The sequence below is a fragment of the Bombina bombina genome, chromosome 2 (genome assembly GCF_027579735.1).
Source record: "Bombina bombina isolate aBomBom1 chromosome 2, aBomBom1.pri, whole genome shotgun sequence".
Taxonomy (NCBI): Eukaryota; Metazoa; Chordata; class Amphibia; order Anura; family Bombinatoridae; genus Bombina; species Bombina bombina.
In genome coordinates, this window is record NC_069500.1 from 685195653 (window position 1) to 685223322 (window position 27670).

The 27670-nt window shown below is 39.0% G+C and overlaps 1 protein-coding gene across 2 annotated transcripts in view; it reads left to right on the forward strand.

Moving 5' to 3' along the window:
- Positions 1-27670, forward strand: part of LOC128647948 (prostaglandin reductase 1) — a 149412-nt gene that overhangs the window by 17481 nt on the left and 104261 nt on the right. For both annotated transcript variants that reach the window (XM_053700627.1, XM_053700626.1), the window contains exon 2: positions 16936-17051. In XM_053700627.1, coding sequence (XP_053556602.1) covers positions 16936-17051 — 116 coding nt within the window. The remainder of the gene's footprint in view (positions 1-16935; positions 17052-27670) is intronic.

Consider the following 27670-nt stretch of genomic DNA (forward strand, 5'->3'; position numbering starts at 1 on the left):
AAACACTATTTAAATATTATTAACCCCTAATCTGCTGCCCCTAACATTGCCGCCACCTACCTACATTTATTAACCCCTAATCTGCCGCCCCCCAACATCGCCGCCACTATATTACATTTATTAACCTCTAAACCTAAGTCTAACCCTAACACCCCCTAACTTAAATATAATTAAAATAAATCTAACTAAAAATTCATATTATTAACTAAATAATTCATATTTAAAACTAAATACTTACCTATAAAATAAACCCTAAGCTAGCTACAATATAACTAATAGTTACATTGTATCTAGCTTAGGGTTTATTTTTATTTTACAGGCAAGTTTGTATTTATTTTAACTAGCTAGAATAGTTACTAAATAGTTATTAACTATTAACTAACTACTTAGCTAAAATAAATACAAATTTACCTGTAAAATCAAACCTAACACCTAACCTTAGTTAGACTAACACCTAACCTTACAGTACAATTAAATAAATTACCTAAATTAAATACAATTAACAAAATTAAATACAAATACCTAAATTACAAAAAAAAACACTACATTACACAAAATAAAAAACAAATTATATTTAAACTAATTACACCTAATCTAATAGCCCTATCAAAATAAAAAATAAATAAACTAAACTACCAATAGCCCTTAAAAGGGCCTTTTGCGGGGCATTGCCCCAAAGAAATCAGCTCTTTTACCTGTAAAAAAAAAATACAAACAACCCCCCCAACAGTAAAACCCACCACCCATACAACCAACCCCCCAAATAAATTGAGCTTGCATTCTATTGGCTGTTCCAATCAGCCAATATAATGTGAGCTCAATCCTATTGCATCAGCCAATAGGATTTTTTCAACTTAATTCCGATTGGCTGATAGAATTCTATCAGCCAATCAGAATCTAAGGTACGCCATTTTGGATGACGTCACTTAACCCCTTAATGACCACAACACTTTTCCATTTTCTGTCCGTTTGGGACCAAGGCTATTTTTACATTTTTGAGGTGTTTGTGTTTAGCTGTAATTTTAATCTTACTCATTTACTGTACCCACACATATTATATACCGTTTTTCTCGCCATTAAATGGACTTTCTAAAGATACCATTATTTTCATCATATCTTATAATTTACTATAAAAAAATTATAAAATATGAGGAAAAAATGTCTGCCAGTACCCAGTTTTGTAAAAAAATGTGCCTTTTTTTTCCAAAAATGCCCTTTTCTGTAGTGTAGCTTCCCCCCCCCACCAAGACCAACCCCCAACCCCTTCCATGTCCCTTAGATTACATCTGTAATATTAAATTATTACTTGTTTTTTTAACTTAACTTTTTTTTTTTTTCTGTAGTGTAGCGGTTCCCACCCGCTCCCGCCCCGTGCACGCGCCCGCCCACCACCCCCCGTGCACGCGCGTGCTCCCGTGCGCGCCCCCGTAGGTGCCGCCCCCGATCCCGCCCCCCTCCACTCCACATAGAGCATCGATGGCCGCCCACCCGCCTCCCATGTAAGCTCCAACCCACCAACGATACCGGCCATCGATGTCCGGTGCAGAGAGGGCCACAGAGTGGCTCTCTCTGCATCGGATGGCCAAGGGGGGTTATTGCAGGATGCCTCCATATCGAGGCATCACTGCAATAACCGGAAAGCAGCTGGAAGCGAGCAGGATCGCTTCCAGCTGCTTTCCAGACCAAGGACGTACGCCACACGTCCTCGGTCATTAACTGTATTTTTTTTGAGGACGTGTGGCGTACGTCCTTGGTCGTTAAGGGGTTAAAGGAACCTTCATTCGCCTGGAGTCGGAAGAAGAAGAGGATGCTCCACGCTGGATGTCTTGAAGATGGACCCGCTCTGCGCCGGATGGATGAAGATAGAAGATGCCGTCTGGATGAAGACTTCTGCCCGTCTGGAGGACCACTTCTCCTGGCTTGGATGAAGACTTCTCCCAGCTTCGTTGAGGACTTCTCCCGGCTTCTTTGACGATGGATGTCGGCTCTTCAAAACTGTAAGTGGATCTTTCGGGGTTAGTGTCAGGTTTTTTTAAGGGTTTATTGGGTGGGTTTTAGTTTTAGATTAGGGTTTGGGCAGCAATAGAGCTAAATGCCCTTTTTAAGGGCAATGCCCATCCAAATGCCCCTTTCAGGGCAAAGAGGAGCTTAGGTTTTTTTAGTTAGGGTTTTATTTGGGGGGGGTTGGTTGTATGGGTGGTTGGGTTTTACTGTTGGGGGGGTTGTTTGTATTTTTTTTACAGGTAAAAGAGCTGATTTCTTTGGGGCAATACCCCACAAAAGACCCTTTTAAGGGCTATTGGTAGTTTAGTTTAGGCTAGGGTTTTTTTTTATTTTTGAGGGCTTTTTTATTTTGATAGGGCTATTAGATTATGTGTAATTAGTTTAAATATCTTGTAATTTGTTTTTTATTTTGTGTAATTTAGTGTTTTTTTGTATGTAATTTAGGTATTTTTATTTAACTTTGTTAATTGTATTTAATTTAGGTAATTTCTTTAATTGTACTGTAAGGTTAGGTGTTAGTGTAACTAAGGTTAGGTTTTATTGTACATGTAAATTTGTATTTATTTTAGCTAGGTAGTTGGTAAATAGTTAATAACTATTTAGTAACTATTCTACCTAGTTAAAATAAATATAAACTTTCCTGTAAAATAAAAATAAACCCTAAGCTAGAGACAATGTAACTATTAGTTATATTGTAGCTAGCTTAGGGTTTATTTATAGGTAAGTATTTAGTTTTAAATAGGAATTATTTAGTTAATGATAGGGATTTTTAGTTAGATTTATTTTAATTATATTTAAGTTAGCTTGGGTTAGGGTTAGGTTTAGACTTAGGTTTAGGGGTTAATAACTTTAGTATAGAGGCGGTGACGTTGGAGGCGGCAAATTAGGGGTTAATAAATGTAGGTAGGTGGCAGCGATGTTAGGGGCGGCAGATTAGTGGTTAATAATATTTAAATAGTGTTTGAGATGATGGAGTACGGCGGTTTAGGGGTTAATATGTTTATTATAGTGGCAACGATGTCCGGAGCAGCAGATTAGGGGTTAATAAGTATAATGTAGGTGTCGGCAATGTCAGGGGCAGCAGATTAGGAGTTAATAAGTGTAAGATTAGGGGTGTTTAGACTCGGGGTTCATGTTAGGGTGTTAGGTGTAAACATGAAATTTGTTTCCCCATAGGAAGCAATGGGGCTGCGTTACGGAGCTTTATGCTGCTTTTTTGCAGGTGTTAGACTTTTTTTCATCCGGCTCTCCCCATTGATGTCTATGGGGAAATCGTGCACAAGCACGCACAACCAGCTCACAGCTGACTTAAGCAGCGCTGGTATTGGAGTGCGGTATGGAGCTCAATTTTGCTCTACGCTCACTTCTTGTCTTTTAACGCCGGGTTTATAAAAACCTGTAATACCAGCGCTGCAGGAAAGTGAGCGGTGACCATAATGTGCAAGTTAGCACCGCATTCCCTCATAACGCAAAACTCGTAATCTAGCCGTAAGTTAGTAAAAACAAAGTAGTTGCACAATCTGTTCTTCAAATATAAAACATATCTTTATTTGTACATTTAAAAATACATAGATATTCAAGCAACCAAAACAAAATAAACTGTGAGAAGCGCAGCACAACGGCTTACGCGTTTCGGGAGAGTCCCGTAATCATAGCCTAACTTGTGCTACCCATATTTTACTTAAAAACACTACAAAACTATTTGATTGGATAGAAAAACTGCTACACAGTTAACACCTGGGTCCACAGCATGGTACTAATTGATAGAATGTGTATACTAGATAACACTACTGTTTTCCAAAATACTCTTATACATATAAATGTATAGGCAAGAAGAAAGCTGTGCAAGCTCATTATTATTTAGACCTAGTAAGAGTATCATTAGATATACAGTGTGTGTAATAAAATATAAAGCATCTTGTTGAATCCTATAGGAAAGTTTGCATAAATCAAGCTGTTATATCGGATGAATAACTGCTTCTATTGTAGGACATTAAGATATACTATATAAGACTCATTTGGTGCATACATGATATAAGCATACAAAAAATAGTGTGAAGCTCTATATCAGATTGTTATTATTCTGCTAGACCCATCATATATATCAAATTACTCATCTGCCTAAGATGTGTGAATAACCTTTACTATTATGGGACATTGAGACTCATGTCTCTAATTCCATGTACCGAGTTGTGTATAAGCATTATATATGTCTAGCAATAAGGTGAAGCATATATGTCTTATATATTGAACATGCACAGTTGTACAGAGAAAATAAACATAATGTATATAAAAATGAAGTATCCTATAATTACCAATAGGATAAAGACCAATATAAAGAGGCTCTGCCATGTGCAAAGATGCACTTGGGAACCTATATATTATCTAAAACTGTGTGAGGGTCTCATTCCCAATAGTTGAAGATGTCGTATCTAGAGTTCAAACCTTCTGGATATCTAGTCCTAAGTTTAAAAATCCAGAAAATGTCCCTTTTGGCTAGAAGTTTATCAACACCCCCCCCCCCCTTTTTGGATTTTTTACTTGTTCAATGGCACACCACTTCATTGTGTTCAAATTGCCTTTATGAACCTCTGAAAAGTGTCGTACAAGAGGGGTTGTTGATCTACCCCTGCCAACACTTTTGAACACTTGCACTTAATAATGCTGCCATGTCCCTCTGCAGCTCTATGCTACGTTTGTGTAATCTCTCTTGGCCACTGAAGAACCTCTCTTGGCCTCTTTGTATGCTCTCAGTGCTTGGGACGAGCCTCCTCTAGAGTGCAATGTATTCCTCACCCAGGGGAGAATACAATGCATCCACAGGCTCTTGAGCAACAGGGCTGGCAGTTGCTTGAGGGGCAGGTTCAGCGGTATCTTCTGCTGCTTGAGGGCAGGTTCAGCGGTATCTTCTGCTGCTTGAGGGGCAGGTTCAGCTGTAGCTGCTGTTGCTTGAGGGGAAGGTTCAGCTGTATATTCTGCTGCTTGAGGGGCAGGTGGCAATGGCGGTGGCATCACTCCCGGGTCCTCAACTGAAGCCATCCAACCATGCTTATGCCTGGGAGCATGTAGTTCATGCAGTTGCCTGAAGACTGGTGTTGGTGGCATGGCTGTTTGTATCCTTGTGACAGGAGGTTCTGTGGAGGAGTTAAAGGATGAGAGGGATTAGTACAGTCAGATATATGTCCATGTGGGCATACAATGTACATTGATACATGCTAGGGTCTATACTGATTCACATGTCAAACTCTATAACATGCATGTGCACATTTTGAGTTGGTCTATGAGGGATTTGAATATGAGCAGTATACAGGGATGTGTTTCATACAATAGTTATGTGTACATATCAATGATGAAATAATGTGTTCTTTAAGTGACTATGGTCACACAATTTACTTAAGCCTGATCTAGGCACAGAATCTGCTTTATTGAGCTAAATGTATTGGGAAGGCTATAGTGTCCATTTAATGAAAAATCTACATGTGGCTTGTGGCCTGTGTTACTCTGAGACATGTTATTATTGCACTATTCCACCTCACATCATGAATTGCATTGTGTTATGTAGAAGTAATGTCAAATATAGCTGTAGATGTTTTGGTTAGTACTCCAAATACCATGCTCCTCATAGTGTACATGAATGTGTGATATTAAAGGATGTTGTATAACAACTACATATAATACAGGTGTGTGGGATGTTACTCACCAGCATGATGTGCTGTGGTTGCAGCCCCTGAGTTACGAACCACTTGAAGTCCATGGACTGCTGTGATACTCAGGGACCTGCATATAATCTCCTGCCAGGTGTTGTATTCCTTTTCCAGGACTGCCCTACCGCCTGTTCCCTTCTGGTGGACATCTTCCTGTCCCATCTTCTCTTTCACCCGCCTTAGTCACTCCACCTCTTTTTAAGGCCCTCTACAGTCCTCCTCTGCGGGGCCACACTGTTGACGGCATCCCCTACCGCCAGCCATGCAGTCTTTCTTTATTTGGCACTGCCTTTGCCCTTTTCCTGCCCAAAGAGGTCACTGTAATTGTCCATGATGGCCTGGACTGAAGTTAGGCCATCTCAGCCTCTCATCCTCCATGGCCACTTGGCTTCCTCCCTGTGGTGCCCTGGCAGTGTGGGTTCCTCCCTATCTTCTCCCCCATTACCCCTTCTGTCCCCATGTGCACTCTCTGTCCCTCTCCTGGATGTGCCTGCTCTCTGGGGCTCTATGGCATCTTTCCTCCCATCATCCCTTCTGGCTCCCTGTCTCCCCACTTCACTTACTCCCTGATGGGGGGCCCACTGCTCCTCCTGTCCTCTCCAATACTTCTCTCCCTGCCACTCCTCTTCCTGCCATCTTCACACTAATCACTCTATACACACTCCCACTTACTCCCAGTTCAGTCACACACAATCACAATCAAACACTTAGCCTATCACACTGTAAAAATCAAATTAAATATGTGAGGTGTTAGAAAAAAAGTGTGGTGTATTTGTATATGTATGTGTGCAATATGTCAGAATAAGTGTACAAATTTATGCAATCCACCAATGCAACCTTACTATTTATTCTGTTTACGTCTCTCTCTCTACTCTCACTAATCCTCCATTCCTGGGCTGTGTGTTTTCCGGTTTCGTTTTTATGTGTGTTATCCTCATTTGCATAACACTACTATTTATTGATACTTTACGCGGACATAATACTGGCATAAGTTATTTGTGATGACAGAAATATGTATTTGCTCAAATTTCTGAAGATCGCCAGTTTGTCCTACTTATGCCAGTCTAGCATCTAATGGTGCCATATATGTAATAACCCAATGTGCGAGGTGAAATTACATGCGGTGCGGGTTTCAGCACTTGCGCTGAAGCCTGCACCATATATGTAATCTTGTCCTCTATGTTTAGCTTGACAAAAGCTTGTCAATTGTTGCTCAATGTAGATAATATACTGTAATATGTTTCTGTTTTGCATTATTTTTATACAGTATGTATATAAGACACGTGCATAAATGAATGCCGTATATGGTCGCAGGTAGCCACGTTTGGCTGTTTTCAGAACTGGATTTATTTGTTTAGAAATGCAACACACAATAATCTGGATTTGCACACAGATCTTTGAGTGTTGCACTATTACACACATTAATGCACATCTATCTACTATATTAATAGCTACGCTGAAAATAACATTGATTATGGGCATATAAATTAAAATGAAATAAACTGGAAACAGAATTACCTATACATAAACACCAGAAATACAGGAAATACAGTCAGATGATAAATACAATTAACTTTTATTTAACTCATGCTTACAGAATACAAACCAATCAGATAATTCTCAAGCTTGAGTGCTTAGAGTTTGTTATGCTGAAGGTTTACAAACTTTCTCATTACTATGCTCAAATCTATTTCTATATGGCTAAATACAGATACATAGGTCATCATTAGTTTTGCCAACATAAAATAAACTGCATTGGCAATTAATCAAATAAACCACATAGGTTGTCACTTAATCCTCTTCTGTTTCAAGACTATTACAGGTTGTGCATCCATTATACGTATAACAGAGTTTAGGCTCACCCAACAAAGTTTTCAGAATATAACAATGCCTAGGATTTGTTCTCTGTAGTATATTCTTCAAACTTATAGCCATTTTATAGCCAATATGTGGTGGTGCCATATCCCTAAATGGTAAATTAATTAACATTAGATGGAAGAGAGATGTTGGGGATAAAGAGAAGGATGACGGGTTGAATTTTACCACCATATATTGTGCAGATAAGAGAGAGATAACATGGATCCTAAATAACACCTGGGACATTGTGAGGTCTGATTGATCCTTTTCTATATATAGATATAGATATAGATATAGATATATATGTATATAATAGATATAAAGATAGATAGAAGGTACAATTTTTTTATGATTGATATATTTTTTTTGTTTTTAAACTTTATAGAAAAGAATCCAAGACATACATGACAAGTACAGTCACGTTGGTATAATAGGTTTTGATATCAACAAATGCATAGTAAGACATATAAAGCAGTGACCGTGTTATAAGGCCCGATACTTAAATGAAATCTTCATGCATGCACTTGGACTCATCATTTTTCAAGAATGTTTTAGTATACAGACAAACAAAGGGAAAAAGAAGAAAGGAAAAAGAAAAAGCATAATAACTAAGATAAGAAAAGAGAGAGAATAGCATAGAAGGAAAAACGGAAAGATCAACAAATAACAAACAACAATTATACTCATACTCACCCCGGGTACCTCCGGATCCCCCCCTATCCAGCCAACACCACGCCTTCGCAAATGAAAGAAATCCTCAACAGTTTGAATCAGTGGAGAGACACCAATTACCCTTTAGATTTTCATTTAGGACATACTGACTGTTTTTAAAGGGAAGGAGATCTCTATCCCTAACTATGTCCGGTAACTGCATCAAATATACCTCCCATTTAAGGAGAAACCTCTTCACTCTTTTCTCAGGGTCTCCCCTTGTATCTGCCTGCTCAATTAGCATCTGAGTATGTACTGCCCCAAGCAGCTGCTGAAATGGTGGGGTTCTTTCACCCACCCACTCCCCAAGAATAGCCTGTTTAGCTAACATGAGGACTGTAATTATAAAAGTGTTGTATTTATGTGTCTGGTCTCTAGGCGTCAGAAAAATCACATACTGTGCTGAGAGGGATAGATTTTGTTCGGTTAATTTGCCCAGCCAAAACGAAATCTTCTGCCAAAACTTCTGCACTTTTGGGCACCCCCACATCAGATGGATCCAATCAGGGGAATCCCGGCTGCATTTACTGCATGAATCATGTGCCCCCCGAACCCACTTTGCACGCATGCCAGGGGTAATATAAGCTTGGTGCAGGAACTTCAGGTGCGATTCTCTTGGTTTTGCAGAAATAGTACCCTGAATTGCCTTCTCAAAGCTCAAAGTGATCAGCGTAGTGTCCACCTCTAAGTCTTCAAAATGTGACCATTTTGATACGATCCCACGCAAAGTGGAGTCCTCAAAATGGCGATGCAACAGATTGTATGTGTGTGAGAGTCTGTAAGGTCCCAACTTTGCCAAGGCACAAAGTCTATCTATATTAGAAGGTTCCTTAGACAACAATCCCCCTGAAATTAGTGTAGAGATGTAATGTCTGCATTTGAAGTACGCAAACCTGTGAGTGCTCAGGAGGTCGTAACTCACCCGCAAGTCTTGAAAGGGTATTTTGTCAAAGGTCAATGGATGCAGTAGTTGATAAAGTCTGGTGAGTTTTGATTCTTGCCATGTCTGAAATGCCTGTGTAGTGTATCCAGGAAGGAAGTTGAGGTTACCCTGTATTGGAAGATATTTACTAGTAGATTTCTGCAATCCCCAGTCTACAAATCTTGGCCCAAGCTCTCAAGGGATCCCTAAATAAGACATGCTTTTGTAGCATGGGTAGCGATTTAAGATCCGCATGAGGCAAGAAAGCCAAGTGCAGCGGTTTAATGAAGTTAGACTCTAGATCAGGGACGGTGTAGAAGTCATTCCCTACCAGCCAATCCAGTATAAATCTAGAAAGGGCTGCCCAATTATACCACATGATATTGGGAAGACGGAGCCCACCCCTACCTACCGGCATTGACAGAGGAGTCTTACCTATCCTGTGTTTCTTACCCTGCCAAATAAAATTGCCAATGGAAGTCTGCAAGGAGGCGATGTCTTGTTGGGTGAGGAGGAGGGGTAACATTTGCAAAGGATAAAGAAGCTTAGGCAGAGCGACCATCTTGAAAAGATGCACCCTTCCCGAAAGAGAAAGGGGGAGCTTCATCGAACTCAGCAATATTTGTTTAATATCACTTACAATCCCACTGAGATTAAGAGAATATAATTTATGAGGATTAACATGTACATGAGTGCCCAAATATTTAAAGCAGCCTTCAGTGATTGTGAGACCAGTATCCGCCAGATTTGTGTTGCGAGAGTTTTGTAACCATGTGACTTCAGATTTGTCGATATTAATCTTGTACCCTGAAAACTTGCCAAAATTCTCAATAATATCCAAGAGAGGGTGTAAATTGGTACAAGGGTTACCTACGAAGAGCAATGGATCGTCAGCATATAAAGATAAATGTTGCCTTCGGCCATGTATGTGTAGACCTGCACAGTGCTGTCTAATGTAGGATGCTAGGGGCTCAATAGCCAGATCAAAGAGGAGAGGAGAGGAGAAAGGGGACACCCCTGTCTCATACCTCTCTGCAGCGTGAAAGAGGGAGAAAGCCCTACATTTATTATCAGAGATGCCTTAGGGGCCGTGTACAATTGCTGTAAGAAGTTAGAAAAGTTACCCCGGATACCAAAGTGAGATAATGAAGTGTGTAGATGGTCCCACTCAATCCGATCAAACGCCTTTTCGGCGTCAAGCGCCAAAAGGCAAGTATCTGGTAGCTGAGAGGGGTTTGTGCATGATCGTTATACCAATAATGGGCCACCACACCATGAGTCTTCCTAATATTTAACACTGATGACCTTCCTTTTACGAAGCCAGTTTGGTCGGCATGAACTATATGTGGTAAAACCGTCGCCAACCTATCCGCCAAAATCTTCTTCAGAAGTTTATAATCTCCATTTAACAATGAAATGGGGCGATAAGAGGAGGTATGAATGGGATCCCTATCGGGTTTCAATAGAAGACAAATGTTGGCTTCAGAAAATCTGTCATTCATTTGCTCAGTGCCAGCCAAATATGCAGAGTATAGGGATGATAGGACAGGGGCCAGTTCCTCATCTAATAACCTAAAATAGTCCGCGGGCAGCCCGTCAGGGCCTGCTGCTTTACCCAGCTTGCTCTGCCGAATGGCCTAAGAACCTCCCTAGGCTGTATCCTGGAGTTTAAGAGGGAGGTCTGATCCTCCGTAAGGGTGGGGAGTTGCACTGCGTCCCAAAAATGGTGCTTTGCTTCTAGATGAATTAGCTGTTTAGAATATAGGGAAGTATAGTAGTCTACAAATTCGACCATGATTTCCTTAGAGTCAACAGTTATGGTACCCCTGGATTTAATAGCTAGAATCTGGGACTTAGGCTTATAAGAGTGAACCAATTTGGCGAGAAACCTGCCGGCCTTATTGCCATGCCGATAATAATGACCCTGCCTATGAATATTGACTTTGTTGTCTTGTTGAGCGAGGTATGTATCTCTAGTCTGCTTAAGGTCATAGTATGTTTTCCTAGTCAGTAACGTAGGGGTAGATAGATAATTATTGTAGGCCTCAGTGAGCTGAGAAAGAAGAGCCCCATCCACCCTCTTAAGCTGTTTGTTATAATGCGCTGTAAAAGAGGTTATGTGGCCTCTCATCACTGCCTTGGAGGCATGCAAAAATAAATCTGGAGTTCCTAAGTGGGAAGTATTGTCCGACGCGTAGTGTGTCCAGGAGGCCCTTAAATGACGACGGAACTCGATATTGTTATAAAGGTGAAGAGGGAATCTCCAATTATTATTTGGAGGCTTAGGAAGCTGAGGCTGAAGGATCAGAGTGACTGGGGCGTGGTCTGAAATAGTAACTTGATCTATACTTGTGGAAGAAATCTGTGGCTTAATACTTGGTGCAGTCAAAAAATAGTCAATACGCGACATGGTATGGTGCATTTTAGAAAGGCAAGTGAAATCTCTCTCAACAGGGTTTCTAGCTCTCCACACATCTACCAGGTTCAAAGTTTCTTTAAAGGAGCCAACAAGGGATACCTCACGTTTATATCTAGACATACTTATCTTCAGGGTGTTTAAGACAGAAGGGTCCTTAAACCTATCCAGGGGGAGAGCCTGGGCCAAGTTAAAATCACCCCCCATAATTATAGGAGCGTTGTATGTGGCCAATATGGCTAGAAGGTTCTTCCAAAAGTCAGGGTCGTATGCATTGGGGCCATAAACATTGCAAAGGGTGTATGTGAAAGTGTCAATCTGGATTAAGGCAACTATAAATCTCCTCTTCTTGTCTATCTCTACCTTAGAAAAAGCAGCTGCTAAACCTTTACGCACTAGGACTGCAACCCCCCTCTTCCTACCCTCCGTAGGGAAGCTTAGAACTTGTCCGACCCAACGTATTTTCAACTTCTCATGTTCCTCAGCTGTCAGTTTCGTCTCTTGGAGCAAAGCTATGTCAGCCCGTAATTAGTCTAAGTGGTGAAGAATCATGCTCCTCTTTGCCAGGGATGTGATGCCCCCTACATTCCAAGCAATGACTTTAATGGGAGATAACATGTCTAAAGCTTATAGTGGTAAAAAACCTGCAGCCCGGTAAGGAAACCCATCTAGATGTTACATTAAATGCAAGGGGTGCAGGGGTGTCATGTCTAAAGCTTATAGTGGTGAAAAACATGCGGTTCGATAGGGGAGCCCATCCAGATGTTACAATGAATGCAATGGGTATAGGCTGTGTATTTTGACTTACGTTTGTTGGCAATGATGAGCTTTCGTTAGTTGGCGGTGTGGCGGAGGAGGGGGAGCCAGAGGCCCCCAGGCACTGGTCCCACAGCAGCTGCAGAGAAAGCAAGAACACATAGTAGCATTAATATTGTGCTGAGGCCGGGAGTTTTCCAACCACGGCCGCATATACAGTGCAAGACATATTCAACATTGCAAAATATAAAATAACCTCAAGAGGCTCAGCATAGGGCAGGACAATGGGGCCAGACATACAATGATTAGATGTTCTGTATTGAGACCAAAAATTGCCAATCAAGATTACATTTATATTGAAAAACATACTCAACATTTTAAGGTACGGTTTTACCTCAAGGAATGCAACGCAGGACAAAGGGAAGGGCTCAGACATACAGTGGCCAAACAAGGATTGAGGTGGGAGACTACATAGCATGCACTCAGAATCAACACCCCCGGAACAAAGTATCCTTGCGGCACCAACGGCAGTGGACAACAGGAAACGGAGGGCAAACAGGAGATCGCCGTCCAAAGGTGCTAAATGTAGGGCAAGGGCCAAACCTGCAGGAAAGGGAGGGGGAAACTTAAGATGAACAGGGACTCAACCAATAGCATACCTTTCTGAACCATGATTTATGTGCTGTGGGGAGTGTTGCATAGCCTTAATAAAATGGTGTATGTAAGAGCTGGGTCTAGAGCAAACATTGAGAGTATTAGGAAAACAAACCATATGAACAACTATACTTATTATGAAACTTATGTCTCTCACGTGGGCCGGAGAGGCGGCACTGCAACACCTGCAAACGCCATTGACGTAAGAGAGTATTTCCAACAAAGGCAAGTACCCAAGAGCAGAAGGAGCCTTGGCATCCCAGTGCTCCCTCCCCAAGCCCCACAAGCACACACACCAACTGAGAACTATCAACCATAACCAGGATCTCTGCAAGAGAAAAACAATGCACATCATGAGATACATTTTATGCAAAATTTGAGAACATTGATACTTGTTAGAGTCTCATCAGCCATTATCCTGCCTTCGCTCTGTTGACAGAAAAGCTTGCGCTGCTGCAGGCGTATGGAAAGTCTTTGGACCTGAAGGGGTCTGGATCTTCAGGGTAGCTGGAAACATGAGAGCAAATCTGCGCCCTTGTTTATGCAGGGTGGAACAAAGTGAGGCAAAGTTCTTGCGTCTTTTAGTGACTTCCACCGAGAAGTCTTGAAATAACAAGAGGCGGTGATCTTCATAAGTGATTTCTTTAGCTGCTCTATATGCTCTGAGAATGGCTAGCTTGTCTTGGAAATTTAAACACTTAAAGATTACTTGTCGTGGTTTTTCCTTGGAGTTGTCCAGATATCTGTTAGGGCCAATGCGGTGTGATCTTTCAATATCCAGTGGCAGGCAATCCGGAGGCAGACCTAGAAGCTTTGAAAGGGTCGAGGCGGTGAACTCCAATAGGTCTTTGTCCTTGATGGATTCAGGAACACCCACAATTCACAGGTTATTCCGTCTACTGCGGTTCTCTAGATCATCTACTTTATCCATTAGCTGTTGATTTTGTTTCAGTAAATGCTTCAATGAAATTTCCGATTCTTGTTGCCTATCCTCAACCCCTGAGATTCTCTGTTCTGCAGCAGACATACGTGTAGAAAAAAGCCTCACCTCACTGGTTAAGGTATCAACACCAGCTTGCAAACTGTCCATCTTTGGTAAAAAGAATGCTTTAAGCTCTTGCAAGAGTGAGGATTGATCACCTGGTGAATTATTTTCAATATCTGCAAGTGAGGTGTTTGCCTGTGTTTCTACAAGGATCTTGTGCCTCTTTTCCCGATTTTTTGATCTTTGACTCATGGTGCTACTTGAAGGCGAAGGCAGCCTGTGAAAATACTCGTCCACTTTCATAGAACAAATTATACAAAAGGACTGAGATTGCTAGAATGCTGTGAATATACTACGAAGTGGCACTGTAATTTTGTGTGATGCAACAGCCCCTCAGGTTATGAGAAAGAAAGATGAGTAAGAAACAAACAATTACGCTGCATTCACTACAAAAGTATTCCTCCTGCCCATCAGGCTCCACTCCCCTCCTGTCTCACACCAGAAATGTTAGTCCCAAGTGCAATAAGATAAGTTCACTGAGGTAGTTATGAAACTGTAAAGTGTATCAATTGTCTGGCAAATTATTCATTCAGAAGTTGCAGGCCTCAAGTACAATCACAGGATCACAAGAGACAGATGTAAAAATTTAGCTATACCAGCTACGCAGTAAGAAGAAATTTTTGCCCCGCTCTGAAAATACAGGCCATAAATATAGTCCTGAAAAAATGTAGCTATACCAGCTATGCAATGGGGTAAAGTGTTCTGTTTGTCAAGCCACTATGCATTCAGAAGTTGCTGAATTTGTTCACAGCTCCAGTGCTGTAGCTCTTTATCCCAGGCCTCCAGTTATTTACAAACTTGTGCCCTGATATAATTCTTTTAAAGTAAAGTTAAGCAGGCCGGTTTATTTAGGTGCAGTCTGTTACCATCGGTATTGCTTTTAAAGTGAGTTAATCAGTTAGCCTGCAGTGTCCCTTTAGGGTGCGCGTTACCTGAGTACCGCTTGTTATTGTCCCCTCTGCAGACGTCACAAAGATAGATAGTCCGGCCTGACCAGTAACATATAGAGTTGTTGGTGTACACCTTAGCCTTTATGATTTTGCAGCTCCGTCAGGGCTGAGATGGGTATAGAGATGGGGAGGGATCCTCCAAGATGGCGCCCGCGAGGTCTGTTAGATGCGCAGTTATAAATGCCTTCCGAGGCAAGGGTGATTTTCGGCCCTTCACGATCTTGTCCTGGCCGGTTGGGGTCCTATTACAGCTACCCAACAAGGCGGCAACGTGGGAGAAGGCAGCCAGCAGCAGAAAACAGGATATATTTAGAATTGAATTGCGGAGCTCTTCTTCCTTGCTGCCAGCTGCTAGCTCCGCCCACCGGAAGTCGATTGATATATTTTTTTATTGAAAATGTGTTTTACATATTTAATAAGTGTTGCTATTTTTTTTACTACTAGTTGTTAAGGATATTATGTCTCCTTATATCTAGTAGAAGTTAAAGGTATAGAAAGGTCAAAATTGAAATGTGCATGGGTGTATTTCAGTTTTTGCAATATACTTTCATTAGCAAAAATGTTCCTAGTAAAAAAATGTATTATTATTTTTCAGCGGCATACGCCCATATGCTGTTAGGGCACATGCATCAGTATTAAAACACTGCACCTTCTCAGAGAGGCAGCAGTGGCTTTTATGACAAAATATAAGACGAGATCTCTTTCAGCTTCAATACATGTGCACGGAACTTCAAAATATATGTGCATATGCTGCTGAATAAAGTAATAACGATTACTAATAGCATTTTTTGCAAAAAATGTCTCTAATTAAAATTGAAATGCACCTATAGCACATTACAATTTTGACCTTTCTATTCCTTTAACTCGGACATAATTTGGCTAGTTAAAAGGCATTAAAGGGACACTAAATACATCTTATAAGAATAGTATTGAGGTTATTCCCTGCCTCCCTCTAGTTATGGGTGCTGCCATGTTGAAATCTGTCTTTCACTACATTTTAGTGCTGACCCGTTTGCACATGTGCAGCAACTCTTCTTCACATACCTGCAGTGTAACCTAGGTTTCAAAATTAGAGGGAGGTGCATGAAATGTATTAAGTGTCCCTTAAACAGTTCTGTGAAATATGAAAAAAAAAAGGTTTTTGGCTCACATTAATCCCAAAGGAAGCAGGAAAAATAGTCTATTTGTCTAAACCTATTTTAACAGCTACCATCATTGACAACCCAGTGTATCCTGTTAGGGAGCCCCTGCGGGGCAGATTTGCACATGCAAGCCTGTTTCCCACAATGTAAGAAGCAGCTGTCATTAGATCACTGCTTCTTACACTCTTGGCCACCTCAGAGAAATCCTACGAACACGTTCACTCTGGGTGATTGACAGTCCCTTCTCTCACACGATTGAACCTGTAATGATACATACGGCCAGCGGGCAAACAGGATCCGCTGCTCATATGCCGTGAAAGCAAGCGGACAACTTCTCACGTTTTATAAGCTTTTCTGCTTACCTTATAATACATGGAGCCCCATGTCCCTTTAAAGGAAATGTGCCAGTATTCTGTGTACTGTTTGCTAAGTTCAGCAGCCTGTAGAACTAACTTTTATATAATGGCCCTTTTATGTGATTTATAAAATGTTACCATCTGAATATAGATATCATTCAAATGATAACTTCTGTGCAGGTTATTTCTAGAATAGCACAAATATTTACTGAGAAAAAAAAATAAAGGTAAATGAATAATAAAACTTGGCATGCATCTGTAGGCATGGATTTTGGCAAAGTGACTTTCTTATGTGTGCATAGGATGTGATTGATAGAGCCCAACAAAACAGAGCATGCTAGTACCTGTCTTACAGTGCAGATATTAAGACATTTTTTGCAATACATTTGCAGTGCTTGATAGTCGTGTTGTCTTGCAGTCAATACAGAATGGTGCTCGCCCGCTCCTGGAACCTGGTGAAACACTTTGAAGGAGCACCAAAGCTTTCTGATTTCAAGTTAAATGAGCTTCAATTGCCGAAAATCCAAAATGGAGGTAAGACAATCTTCTTGTAGTCTCTATAATTTATGCATTGTTTTTCTTCAATACAATAAGATATTTAGTCAAATATAAATTAATAAAACATATTTGCTTTATTGTGCATTGTAATTCCAGGCATCTAAGTAATTTTGTTTTCACAAGTTTTAAAACCCGGACATCATACAGACTAATATATTATTATATTAATATTAAATTTACATTTATTAAATGTTTATCATTAGTATGTAGTTGCACTATATGTGCAAAATCATTGCTTATTATTTTAATTATAAATTTGTTAACGGTTTGGTGGCAGAAAAATCATTTGCCATTTAGATAAGATTTGGAACATCACAGCTTGCTCTGAGGTTATTGTCTCTATAAATGTCTGTCTGAGGGATTACTGCCTATATATTATGGTAGCATTTTGATGTGACTTTAAAGGCCACTTATCACAGATGGAGTTAATTATCCCACTGCCCTGGTTTTAAAGGGACAGTGTACTGTAAAACTGGCTTGCTATACCAGCAGCAGCGTATACAATGTATGGGAAATCATTATTTTAAATTTATTTTTGTGTATGAAATAGCTGTGTCTGGGTCCTCCCTGGTAATAGTTAACAGTAAGAACCCCTTCTCTTATGGTTGTGCACAACAGACCATTCCATCATTTAACCTCATAAGAAATATCCTTAACCCCCAACCCCTCCTACTTCTAGTTCTGTCCATCCCTTTAGTGGATAGTACTATGGACCCTCTTGTTTACGCCCTGGTGTGTTCACTGGGATGCCCTGCTGCAGCTTTGTTCTATACCTGGCTGGTCTCTATAGGATTAAGGTCCCCTTGGCTATGGTGCTTATTAAAAGACAGTTGGAGTATACTATTTGGCATCAGCTGAAGTGTGATGAGAGAGAGAGAGAGAGAGATTTGTAAGCATTGCTTATATTTGTGTTTTTTTCTAGCCTTGAGCTCAGAAAACCTGTCTGTGCATTATGTAACAATTTGTAGCAGAATAAAAAGTTATCAGGTAGATTACAAGTTATGCGCGATAGAGGGTATTTAACAAATGCAACAAAGTTGCGTTATTTTACCCTCCATAGCGCTGCAATTACAAGTTTTCAAAAAGTCGGCTTGTGCATGTGATATGGTTGCGTTGAGCTCCATACTGCACAAAATACAAGCGTTGTATTGACGTGCACGTTGTATGCTCGTGCATGGAGAGCCTGCAAGAAAAAAACACCTGCAATCGTGGAATGAATTGAATGTCTATGGGGTAAAAAAAGTTATGTTTAAACCTAAAACCCTAACATAAAAGCCAAGTCTAAACACCCCTAATCTGCTGCCCCTGACATCGCTGACACATACATAATGTTATTAACCCCTAATCTGCCTCTCCAGACATCGCCGACACATACATAATGTTATTAACCCCTAATCTGCCACTCTCGACATCACCGCTACTATGAAAATTCATTAACCCCTATTCTGCCGCTCCCCGACACCACCGCCACTATAATAAACCTATTAACCCCTAAATCCCAAGCCCCCACAACGAAATATACAAAATTAAACTATTAACCCCTAAATCAAAAGCCCCCACATCGCAATAATATAATTTAAACTAGTAACCCCTAAACCTAACGCCTCCCTAACTATATATTAAAATTACAATTTCCCTATCTTAAATTAAAACTTACCTGTCAAATTAAAAAAACTAAGTTTAAACTAACAATTAAACTAATATAACTAGTAAACTAAAATTAAACTAACTACCAATTAAAGAAACTAAAATACACATTAAAAAAATCCTAACACAACTATAAAAATTGCAAAGTATCTAATTACAAAAAATTAAAAATGCTAAATTACAAAAAATAACAAACACTAAGTTAGGAAATTATAAAAAATAAAAAAGAATTACACCTAATCTAATAGCCCTATCAAAATAAAAAAGCCCACTCAAAATAAAAAAAAACCCTAGCCTACAATAAACTACCAATAGCCCTTAAAAGGGCCTTTTGTGGGGCATTGCCCCAAATAAGCAAACAATAAAGAGGGTGCCAGTAAATAAAGTATAAAAAGTTTAACTTTATTCGACCATTAAAACTTGGAGGGACAAACCCCTTAAAACAGAAAAAAGGGGTTTGTCCCTCCAAGTTTTAATGGTCGAATAAAGTTAAACTTTTTATACTTTATTTACTGGCACCCTCTTTATTCTTTGCTCATTTAGTTTTGCCAGCCAGTAAATTAAGCTGCACTGCCCCCTGGATTCATAGCACAACCTTTTGATGTGTATATTTGCCTGCTGAAGGAGAGCCTGTGGAAGATGGGACCAGCCAATGTATGTTGCCCCTAAAACATGACAGTGGAATCACAAGATTGGAGCTCCATGAGAACCCCCCCCCCTATTTTCCTGAAGGATCGATCAAAAGCAGGAAGTGCGATTCATTGGTTCAGTGACATTACCGGCACCACGAGGAGAGAACACTCAGCCGCGGTTGGTGGGCAGACGGATGTCCGGGAGCAAACAAACTGCAGAGTGGTGAGAATACCGGGTCCTGAACACCAGGAGCATGGTCACAGTTTTCTTGGCTGTAGGGTTCCGGAGTGGTCGGGGAGAGCGCAACCTGGATCCACATGAATATTAGCCTATAAGGAACTGTCATACAGGAGTTTTATATACTGTGTATAGTTGCAGAACCAAATTACACATATATGCTATTTCTACATTGCTATTTTATATATTTGATAAAGTGATTGTTATATTTGGGTTCCCACTTACAGACGAGCATTTGTTATTTTGAGATTGCTTCAAATAAATCAGCTCTTTTTCCTGTTAAAAAAGACAAATACCCTCCAACAGTAAAACCCACCACCCACCCTACCCCCAAAATAATAAACCTAACTCTAACAAAAACCTAAGCTACCTGTTGCCCTGAAAAGGGCATTTGTATGGGCATTGCCCTTTAAAAGGGCATTCGGCTATTTTGCTTGCCCTGAAAAGGCATTCAGCTCTTTTAAGAAAAGCCCAAACCCTAAACTAAAAAAAAAAAAAAAGTTTAAAAAATCCTAACACTATCCCCGAAGATCCACTTACAGTTCCTGAAGTCCGGAGCAGCAAATAAAATTTCAGAAGCTCTCATCCTATTGGCTGTTTTGAACAGCCAATAGGATTTCACTAGCTCTCATCCTAATGACTGATTTGATTTTCCAAAATCAAAACAGCCAATAGGAATTCAAAGGACACCATTTTGAAAAGGCTCCCTTATACGGCGGCGACCGTATGAAGAGGATGCTCTGCACCGGATGTCTTCAGGAAAGATCTGCTCCACACCGCCAGGATGAAGATAGAAGACGCCGCCGGGATGAAGATAGAAGATGCCGTCTGGATTGATGAAGACCTCGCCACCTGGATGAAGACCTCTCGCTGCCTGGATGTCCGGACTTCAGGAACTGTAAGTGGATCTTCAGAGGTTAGTGTTAGGATTTTTTAAACTTTTTTTGGGTGTTTTTATTTTAGTTTAGGGTTTGGGCTTTTCTCAAAAGAGCTGAATGCCGCCATTTTCAGGGCAAGCAAAAGAGCTGAATGCCCTTTTAATGGCAATGCCCATACAAATGCCCTTTTCAGGGCAATGGGTAGCTTAGGTTTTTGTTAGAGTTATGTTTATTATTTTGGGGCGTTGGTTGTATGGTAGGGTTTACTGTTGGGGTTCTTTTAAGGGCTATTGGTAGTTTATTGTAGGTTAGGGATTTTTTTTTATTTTGGGTGGGCTTTTTTATTTTGATAGGGCTATTAGATTAGGTGTAATTATTTTTTATTTTTGATAATTTCGTATTTTTCGTAATTTAGTGTTTGTTATTTTTTTTAATTTAGTATTTTAAATTTTTTGTAATTAGATACTTTGTCATTTTTATAGTAGTGTTAGGATTTTTTTAATGTGTATTTTAGTTTTCTTTAATTTGTAGTTAGTTTAATTTCTGTTTAATAGTTATATTAGTTACATTCGGCTAGATTATGAGTTTTGCGTTATGATTGAAAAAGCTTCAAAACAAAGCTTTGCAGGTATATCTGTACCGCACACTTTTTTGGCCGTAACGCAACGTAACTACCGCAGCTTTCAAAAAGTCCTTTTTCAATGGGACTTCCACAGTGCCAGTATCACAAGTTTGCCTGTCTGGCCAAAAAGTGAGCGCTACAGCCCATAACTACAAGATCCGTACTGTAAACTGAAAGTCAGTAGTTATGGCTTATATGTTACAAAGCTGTAGCATAAAACTCATAACTAAAGTGCTAAAAAGTACACTAACACCCATAAAATACCTATTAACCCCTAAACAGAGGCCCTCCCACATCGCAAACACTAAAATAAAATTATTAACCCCTTATCTGCCGCTCCCGACATCGCCGCCACTATACTAAACATATTAACCCCTAAACTGCCGTACTCCCGCATCGCAAACACTAGTTAAATATTATTAACCCCTAATCTGCTGTCCCTAACATCGCCACAACCTACATTACTGTTATTAACCCCTAAACCTAACCCTAAGTCTAACCCTAACCCTACCACCCACTAACTTTAACATAATTAAAATAAATCTAAATAAAAATTACAATTAATACCTAAATAATTCCTATTTAAAACTAAATACTTACCTATAAAATAAAGTTTATTTTATAGGTAAGTATTTCGTTTTAAATAGGAATTATTTACCCTAAGCTAGCTACAATATAACTAATAGTTACATTGTAGCTATCTTAGGTTTTATTTTTATTTTATAGCTAAGTTTGTATTTATTTTAACTAGGTAGACTAGTTAGTAAATAAATAACTACTTATTATTAACTACTTACTAACTACCTTGTTAAAATAAATACAAACTTACCTGTAAAATAAAACCTAACCTTATAATACAATTAAATCAATTACATTAGCTGTATTGGCTGATTGGAACAGCCAATAGAATGTGAGCTCAATCCTAATAGGAATTATTTTTATCTAGATTTATTTTAGTTATGTTAAAGTTAGTGGTGTTAGGGTTAGGGTTACGTTAGGGTTAGACTTATGGTTAGGTTTAGGGGTTAATAACTTTAGTATAGTGGCGGCGGTGTCAGGGGCGGCAGATTAGGGGTTAATAAGTGTAATGTAGGTGTCGGCGATGTCGGGAGCGGCAGATAAGGGGGGTTTATGTTAGGGTGTTAGGTGTAAACATAACTTTTCTTTCCCCATATGAATCAATGGGGCTGCTTTACGGAGCTTTACGCTACTTTATTGCAGGTGTTAGGCATTTTTTTAGCTGGCTCTCCCCATTGATGTCTATGGGGAAATCGTGCACAAGCACGTAAAACCAGCTCAAACAGCGCTGGTATTTGGGTGCGGTATGGAGCTCAATGGAGCTCAACGCTGAGATATTGCCTGTAACGCCGGGTTTTTGAAAACCTGTAATAGCAGCGCTATAGGGAGGTGAGCGGTGGAAATAACTTGCAAGTTAGTACCGAGCCGCTCATAACGCAAAACTCGTAATCTAGCCGATTGTTAGTTTAAACCTAGTTTTTTTTTATTTGACAGGTAAGTTTTAATTTAATTTAAGATAGGGAAATTGTAATTTTAATATAAAGTTAGGGGGGCGTTTAGGGGTTACTAGTTTAAATTAGTTTATTGCAATGTGGGGGGCTTTCGATTTAGGGGTTAATAATTTAATTTAGTATATTTTGTTGTGAGGGGCTTGTGGTTTAGGGGTTAATAGGTTTACTATAGTGGTGTCGGTGTCAGGGAGCGGCGGAATAGGGGTTAATAACTTTAGTATATTGGGGGCGATGGGGGCGGACGGCAGATTAGGGGTTAATATTTAAATAGTGTTTGTTATGTGGGAGGGCAGCGGTTTAGGGGTTAATAACTTTATTATAGTGTTTACGATGTCGGGGAGCTGTGGAATAGGGGTTAATAAATTTTATTAGTGGCAGCGATGTTGGGAGAGGCAGATTAGGGGTTAATACTTTTAATATAATATTTGCGATGTGGGACGTCCTCGGTTTAGGGATTAATAGGTAGTTTATGGGTGTTTAGTGTACTCTGTAACAGTTTAGTTATGAGTTTTATGTAACAGTTTTGTAGCGTAAAACTCATAACTACTGCTCTCAGGTGGTGGACGGATCATGTCGTTATAGGGTATAACGCAAGCTTGTTAGCCTCATTGCAAAACTCGTAATGGCGACACTATGGAAGTCCCATAAAAAAAAAAAAATTTTTACGAGTGCGGGACTGACGTGATGGCTGCGTTGCTGTTTTATTTAAATGTTATCCTGTTGATGATTTATTCTCTTAAGCACCTAAAGTTGATGCAGCTATTTCCAAATTGTACAAGAATATATATATTTTTTTGTTTCTGGAGCCTTTAAAGAATAGGTTGCATTGTTTCATCCAGTTTTGGAAGTAATTTCCATGACTAAAACTACTGAAAAAAATAGGAGAACAGATAGGACAGTAATCGAGCACTCAAGTAGGCTATATTGAAAATAACAGACAGGAGAGGCTGTCCAAGACGAGTGTGATATTAAAATATAACATTTATTAAGTTAAAATAAAAGGTAATAGAAACTACCAGTGTAGGTGTATATAAAACTTAAATTAAAAATAAAAATACAAGAGAGCCAGCATATCCACATAATAACCACAAATGGTTAAGAAATAACCAATATCAAAGTACTACACTGAGTATTAGAAGGTTGCACAAATAGGTGTATCAGTACATGCAGAAAAGTACAACTAAGAGGAAAAACATTGTAACTATAAATTTTATACAAAGTCAGTGTGTAGATCATAGGTGGTTAACAAATTCATAAGTTGAATCAGAAATGAGTAATGAAAAAACTTAGACAAGTGTATACCAGAAAAGGCTCATGGATTGCACCAAAGTAACTATCTATAAAAGAGGATTGGCCTCAATACGGAATACGGTATAACCTATCTATACGGTATAACCTATCTATGCAATACTGGAGCCTCTGCTGTCTGTTATTTTCCTACTTGAGCCTACTTGAGTGCTTGATTACTGTCCTATCTCTTCTATTTTTTCTAGTTACTCCCCGGACAGTGAGCACCCCCATTATATATGATTATTGTTGGGTTATCTTACCAACTAATCTACACTTTCAGCATTTTGCTGACATATGAATTAATTCTGTTCATGGGGTACTAATAGACTTTATTTTCCCACATTTGCATTATATCTTCATCTTTCTTTCTGCTGTTAAAGACAGCATTTCTGGGATTTATATATTCACTGATATCTTATATACATGAAAATGACGTCCTCTAGTTTGTCACAAGACTACAAAAATAGACAAGAACAAAGAATGTGTGACATAAATAAGACCTTTACATATTTTTGTGATAATGCTATCTCAATAACCACTGACTGAATGAGCAAGATGGATATGGCTCATTTCTATGATATTATAGACTACATGTCTCACTGTATTCATAATATATACTCATTACATAATCAGGTCAAAATAAATTATCCTTTAACTGTAGTTTTTATCACGTGTGTGTTTCATAATTGAACTTAACAAGTGTAGTTACCATTCTGACGGATTAATGTGACCCATCTGTATCTTTTACAAATTATGAACTAGTTAATAGAGGGTCTTACACCATGAAAAACCACTATCTATGACTATACTCCTTTTATTTATACCGAGAATATGTTAGGACTTACAGTATGAACCTACAATTTACTATTTCCTCATATTATGAGATCATGAACTGCTTTATTTGTTATAATGTATTTCAATAATGTGTTTAATATTTTCAATAGTTTTTTGTTAGATACATTATGTATTGAAACATAGGGAAACCTGAGAATAGGATTTGCTTTGATTTCTGTAGGATTATGGGTGTCAACATAAGTAAAACTTTTTATGTCACAATTTCTCCAATAGGTATGGTAAGCTTCTCTATGCTTGTTTATAGCTGGAATTATCATGGTGTTAATAGTGCCTCTTAACCACCCCTGTTGTTTCAAATGGGATATATTAAAGGGCCATAATACCCAAATGTTTAAACACTCGAAAGTGATGCAGCATAGCTGTAAAAAGCTGACTAGAAAATATCTCCTGAACATCTCTATGTAAAAAAGAAAGATATTTTACCTCAAAAGTTCCTAAGTAGCCACCTCCCATTGTAAAGGATTTCTAAGCAGCATTTTAGTGTGTCTGTCCTGGGACAACTGAAAGGATGAGCATTGTGCACTCTCATATTATTTCACCAATCAGGTAAAGGAAGATTACTATGAAATCTCATGAGAGTTAAGTCAAATCTCATGAGATCACAGTAAGAGTTCATGACCTCAGCACTGTTGATGCTGATTGGCTGCTGTTCATTTCTTCATTTTTTTTTTATTTTTACCTGCAGCTGGGAGCAGGTGAAGTATAACTTTTTACATAGAACTTACTCTACTGAGCTGAGGAAATTGTGAGGTAAAATATCTTCCTTTTTTACATAGAGATGCTCAGGTGATATTTTCCTGTCGGCTTTTTACAGTTATACTGCATCAGTTTTAAGTGATTTAGCATATGAGTATTATGTCCCTTTAACTGATCCTTGCCTTTGATCTACCGTAGCATACCATTGTCAGTTAAAGGACAATTTTGAGATAGACTATGGTCAGGAATACACTCAAGTGGCTGATACTTATGGTGATGCGCTATTTTATTCTATATAATTTCGGAACATCGCTACTGGTTTCAGTGCATAAGTGACATAACATTGTTATAATCTTCTTTGAGATCTGATCTGTTTCGCACTATCAGTTAACTAATAAACAATAAATAAAATACAAATCAATAATTTACTACCTTTATCCCTTCATTGATCAATATACGATTGGTTCCCCACTGATATGTGAGAATGTTCTCGCCTTGGATTGGTCTCTCTAGATATTATATAGACTTTATTGTTAATATAATATATACATCTTGTTGATTTCCCTCAACAGTTTTATCAGTGGTAACATTATTAATGATTAGATAATTTGTTCTATTCATCAACTGATGGTTATTGATGTCAATTTATCATATAAAATTGTGTCTATATAATAGGATACTTTCTTGAACAGGGGTTACATTTATGTCAATCAATGTATAAAATATGTGTGGTATTTTTGATACTACCACCCCCACTGTCATAGGACGCAATGGTCATGTGACAAACGCCTATCCAATGATAGGAGGACTTAAGTGATTGGCTTTCCACAGGGGTGTGAGAAATTCCCCACCCCCTGATTGGCTCACAATCAGCATTTAGACAGTGAGGCTCCCGTCAGTTGGGTTAGCCTTTGAGAAAGCCTAGTTTGGCGAAACACGCATCAGGCACTCTTAGAGCTCAGATATCCTACCGTGGGTTCATTTAATAGTAGTAGTTCATACGTGGTCTCTGATTCAATTACATTGTGTTCTTATTGTCAGCAGTATCGCTTCTTAGACGAGTCTATACCGCTCCAGTATTGCACATAGATAGGGTATATCGTATTGAGGTCAATCCTCTTTTATAGATAGTTACTTTGGTGCAATCCGTGAGCCTTTTTTGGTATACACTTGTCTAAGTTTTTTCATGACTCATTTCTGAATCAACTTATGAATTTGTTAACCACCTATAATCTACACACTGACTTTGTATAAAATTTATAGTTAGGATGTTTTTCCTCTTAGTTGTACTTTTCTGCATTTGCTGATACACCTATTTTTTCTAGTTACTCCCCGGACAGTGCGCACCCCCCATTATATATGATTATTGTTGGGTTATCTTAACTACTAATCTACACTACATATGGATTAATTCTGTTTATGGGGTACTAATAGACTTTATTTTCCCACATTTGCATTATATCTAAAACTACTGAATCCTGGAGTGCTAATTTAGCTTTAGCATCTGCTATTTCTGATTTACCTTAAAGGGACATAATACTCATATGCTAAATCACTTGAAACTGATGCAGTATAACTCTAAAAAGCTGACAGGAAAATATCACCTGAGCATTGTTATGTAAAAAAACAAAGCTAATTTACCTCACAATTTCCTCAGCTCACCAGAGTAAGTGCTGTGTAAAAAGTTATACTTCAGCTGCTGTCTAGATGCAGGTAAAAAAAAAACATAAAAAGTGAAGAAATGAACTGCAGCCAATTAGCATCAACAGTGCTGAGGTCATGAACTCTTTTATTGTGATCTCATGAGATTTTACTTAACTCTCATGATATTTCATAGTAAACTTTCTTAAACAAAATAGGGAAATAACACCAGTGTGCATGAGGCTCACTCCTTTGCCGGTCCCGGGACAGACACACTGATTTGCTGCTTAAAGTCCTTTACAATGGGGTGTGAATACTTAGGACATTTTGAGGAAAAATATTTTTCTTTTTTACATAGAGATGTTCAGGTGATATTTTCTAGTCGGCTTTTTACAGCTATGCTGCATCACTTTCAAGTGTTTCAACATTTGGGTATCATGGCCCTTTGAGCTGATATTATTTTGCCTTTCCTTTCAGATCTTAAAGCAGTAACTAATCTTTGACCTGCTGTTGATATGCTTAAAGATACATTAAAGTAAAAATAACAAATTACCCCAAAATCAAAGA